Source organism: Loxodonta africana, chromosome 24 (assembly GCF_030014295.1).
Source record: "Loxodonta africana isolate mLoxAfr1 chromosome 24, mLoxAfr1.hap2, whole genome shotgun sequence".
Taxonomy (NCBI): Eukaryota; Metazoa; Chordata; class Mammalia; order Proboscidea; family Elephantidae; genus Loxodonta; species Loxodonta africana.
In genome coordinates this window covers 44,615,379-44,619,420 of record NC_087365.1, presented here as the reverse complement: position 1 = coordinate 44,619,420, position 4,042 = coordinate 44,615,379, and the positions used below count along the sequence as shown (strand labels likewise).

Below are 4,042 nucleotides of genomic sequence, written 5' to 3'. Positions count from 1 at the left end.
TGGAATATAACGGTGTAAATATTTCGGGGAAATTATCTGTTGGCTGAGTGATATGATATCTGATCTTTTGAGAAGGAACTTGCCTTGAGCAATCCAGCAAAGAGTTTCACAATCCCCGAGAGTTCAGGAGTGTGAGGTAGTGGTGTGTTGCACAAGGGCCTCAGCTGAAAGTCCACATCTTTGGTTTCAGCTCCAGGTGTAACTAGCACCTTCGCAATTGACCTGTTCTCCTTTCCTCCTATAAGGCTAATGGGCCCGGGCCCTCACAATGTTCAGGGCTCAGATGGACACTTGGGAGGGCCTCCTTATCAGCCTAGTGACATATTCCTGGCCAACTCCTCTTTCTTCCTGGTCTAGCTCTGTTGGACACATGGTCTTGCTTGGGACAGGGAAGAACCATCATCTCCCTGGTTTCAGGATTGTTGGTCTCTGGCTAAGCTTCCTGCCTGTGCAATAACAGCTGGGAGGAGCCCAGGAAATCCTGGCCACACCCACTATGGAAGGTATAAAGAATGAGGTTTAGCCTTGGCCATCAAAGCCACCCCTGATTTCACCATGAAGTCCAATGGCATCTTCCCTCTTGTGGTGCTTCTTGCCCTGGGAACTCTGGCACCTTGGACTGTGGAAGGTGTTGAAAAGTGTGAGTTGGGGTGACCCTGGGCCAATCTTGGCTACAGGGTCAGACGTGGGATATCCTGGTGATGTGGGGGTGGCTCCTTCTCTAGGCTCTGATCTTGCAGCTTAGTTCCAGATCTCCTTGAGGGTGGGATTCATGCCCACCTGGGCACCAAAGTCTTTGTGCGGGATTCTGAGTATCTTGGATGGCTTCTTTTACCCAGCCATCTCATTGGCCCAGGTCTCCCTACCCCTCTATATTTATCCTTCATTCCTCCCTCCCTCCCTCCCTTCCTCTCTCTCTCTCCCGTGTCCTTCCCTCTCTTACTGTGTCTGTGACTCTCCAATCACCAGCTTGTGACTCCTTCTGGTTCTCCTTTGTTTCTGTCTGTTTGAATCCTTTAGTCTCTGTCTTTAAAAATATTTTCTGCCTCTCAGTCTCTAACTTGTGGATTCTATTTATCTTTGTGTACTTCTGTATCCATCACTCGTAGCCTTCCTCCACCTTTGTGTATCTTTGCCTTTCTCTGGGACAGGAGACCTTGGCTGGGAGTCCTGTGCCTGTTTTCCTGGCTCTGTGACTTCTCTGAGACATGTACCTGTCACTCTTCATGGAGGCCAGACAGGCATTTCGCTTTGGACTTTGTGGACGGCCACCTGGGTTAGACAGAACAGGACCAGTCTCCTCCTGACTGCTCGACCTTCTTTGCAGTGTCTTTGAAAGCTGGACTCTGCCCTCCTAGAAAACCTGCCAATTGCTTTAGATATGAGCCACCTGAGTGCAAGAGTGACTGGCAGTGTCCAGAGCAGAAGAGATGTTGCCCTGATATTTGTGGCATCAAATGCCTGGATCCTGTTGCGATCTTAAAACCAGGTGAGGAGGTGGGAGAGCTGGGTGGAAAGGAAGGATCCTGAGGACACAGCATCTAGGAGGAGGGGATTGAGCAATGGGGTCCTGCCAGGATTCCTCCTTTCCAAGAGCTTTTTGAGCCAAGTGTGTCAGGCAGCCAGGGAGTCACGCTGCCCAGGCGGGTTCACCACCTAGCCAGTGAGCCAGGCAGCCTGTGGAAGGTCTGTCTATCAGGCAGTCATCTGGCCATTCGGATGGGCAGGCCATTGGCAGGCATGCATTCAGTCAGCACTAGACAGCTTGTCCCCTGTGCTGATGGAAGTGAGGGCTGGATGTCAGAGGAGAGTCAGATTCTCCCTTCAGGGAATGCGCAGAGCTTAGGAAGGAGGTTGTGGTGACGGAGGTGGGGAGGGTGATTTGTCCTGCTCAGGGTGGGGCAGGAGAGGTGGCTGATGTCTGGGGTACAAGGTGTCTGACTTGCAGCCCTACTCTCTCCAGTTAACGAGAAGCCTGGGAAGTGCCCGGTGGTCCATGGTCAATGTAAGATGTTCAATATCCCCAATTACTGTGAAAAGGATGGCCAATGTGAGGGTGACTTCAAGTGCTGCAAAGGCATTTGTGGGAAAGTCTGTGTGGCCCCTGTGAAAGGTAAGGTAGGGGCTGGGGCAGATTGATCACATTGCCCCAGGCCTTCTCAGCCTCAACCCTCTGGAGGTCCAGGCAAATGGGCAGGGGGTTGGGAGGGGGTGGGGAGGCCTGAACCATACCCCCAGCACAGCCTCTGCCTGACCTCCTGTCCTTCAGTAGCACTGGTCCCCAGGCCTCAGGTCAAGGATTTCCATAGCATCACCCATGGCTTCGATTCTATTCCAGCCTCTCTGAATGAGGGCCTTGGGCAAGTGACTCTGGGTCTCAGTTTGCATACCTGTAAAACGGACATAGTGAATGTGCTTTGTAAAGCACTGTGACCATGAACTACTTATTATTAAAGTTATTTCCAGCATGTCATCTCAGGTCAAAGCCCAAAGAACCAGTGGAGTTTGAGGATAATCTAGCTCAATGCTCTGATTTAACAGCTGGGACACTCTGGGGCAATAGTCGGGGAAACCAAGACTTGACTGTACAACATGAAGAGCGCCCCCTAATGTGAACTATGCACTTGAGTTAATAATAGTGTCTAATTTTGGTTCATCAGTTGTAACAAATGTACCACGTGAACGCAAGATGTTAATAATAAGAGAAAATGTGTGCAAGGGAGAAGGGGAATACGTGCACTCTGTACTTTCTGCAAGGTCCCCGGATGGTGCAAATGGCCTGTGCTTGACTACTAACCGAAAGGCTGGCCATTCAAATCCAGCCAGCAGTGCTGTGGAAGAAAGTCCTGGCAACCTGCTTCTGTAAAGATTACAACCAAGAAACCCCTATGGAGCAGTTCTACTCTGTAACGCAGAACAGAGCCAGGCTCCCCTCGCCCTCCTCTTGGCTTTCTGAGTCTCGGAATGGGCTCGACAGCAGTGGGTTTTAGTTTTGGCATTTTCTGCATGATTTTTCTGTAAACCTAAAACAGGTCTTAAAAAAATTCTTTTAAAAAGTAAAACAAAACAAAACCAACCCCTACCTCCCCCAGAAATGAGATTTGAACACATGAAATTTGAACCCAGTCTCCTGATACCAAGACTCTTTCGACTATACCACACATGGTTGTTTTGTGTATCTCAGCGTTCCTCTGGGTGGAGGAATCTGGCAAGGAACTGCCTGGCTTCTGTACTGAAACTCTGATCTGCTTTCCTCTCACAGCTTGATTCCTGCCCTGTGATCTGGGAGCTCCCTCTCTGTCCCCTGCTTGGATCACTGGGGCACTCCATGGTGAAGACTTGGTTCTGCCGCCAACACCTTCTTTGGGGAACTGCCAGGAAATGCTCGCTGATTGGTGAATGAATAAATGAGTATATTTCTCTCTGCACATCCTGCTTCTGTGTTTCATTGGGGGACATGAGTCGGGTAGGAGGGGATGAGGTGATGTCTGGATGTGAGGCTTCCCTCCAGATGAGGGGTGTAAGGAAGAGGCTGAGGGGCTGGACAGGTATGAGTTTGCATCATGGGCCTGAAGGTACTGGCTCTGTGATTTTGGACAAGTGACTTTATCTCTCTGAATCTCAATAATTTCCATTTTTGCAAATAAAAATCACTTTCTCAGAGTGTTCTGAGCATTGGCGTATTCAGCATGTGCAAAATGAAGAGCAATGTTATCGGGCCCTAGCAGGCTTTCCAAAACTGGTAGATATTTGTTGGCTTCTGAGGTGATTTTGAGTTTCTTTTCAAGACACTAATTTCTTTCACCTTTAAATAAGAATACTGCCATGGTGGTCATCCAAGGCATAAAAATCGGTGTGTATTTGCCTGGAGCAACAAAGAAAGGAGAGTCAGGAATAGGAGGAGGGTATGGAAAGTGTGGCTAATTACCTCCACGAACAACTGCCTCCTTTGCTAGGAGACCCAAAGAACTGGATGGTGCCTGGCTACCATTACTGTACATTTTGATCAAAGATTCTATAAAATAATTCTGATCAAAAGGGG

The 4,042-nt window shown here is 49.1% G+C and overlaps 1 protein-coding gene across 1 annotated transcript; it reads left to right on the top strand.

The window, feature by feature from the left end:
- Positions 1 to 507: 507 nt before the first annotated feature.
- On the top strand, positions 508 to 3,428 carry SLPI (secretory leukocyte peptidase inhibitor). Its single transcript, XM_023550282.2, has 4 exons — positions 508 to 640; positions 1,328 to 1,489; positions 1,964 to 2,113; positions 3,263 to 3,428. Exons 1-4 carry the CDS (start codon positions 556 to 558, stop codon positions 3,265 to 3,267), a joined length of 402 nt encoding a protein of 133 aa, XP_023406050.2. The 5' UTR covers positions 508 to 555; the 3' UTR covers positions 3,268 to 3,428.
- The last annotated feature ends 614 nt before the right edge of the window (positions 3,429 to 4,042 follow it).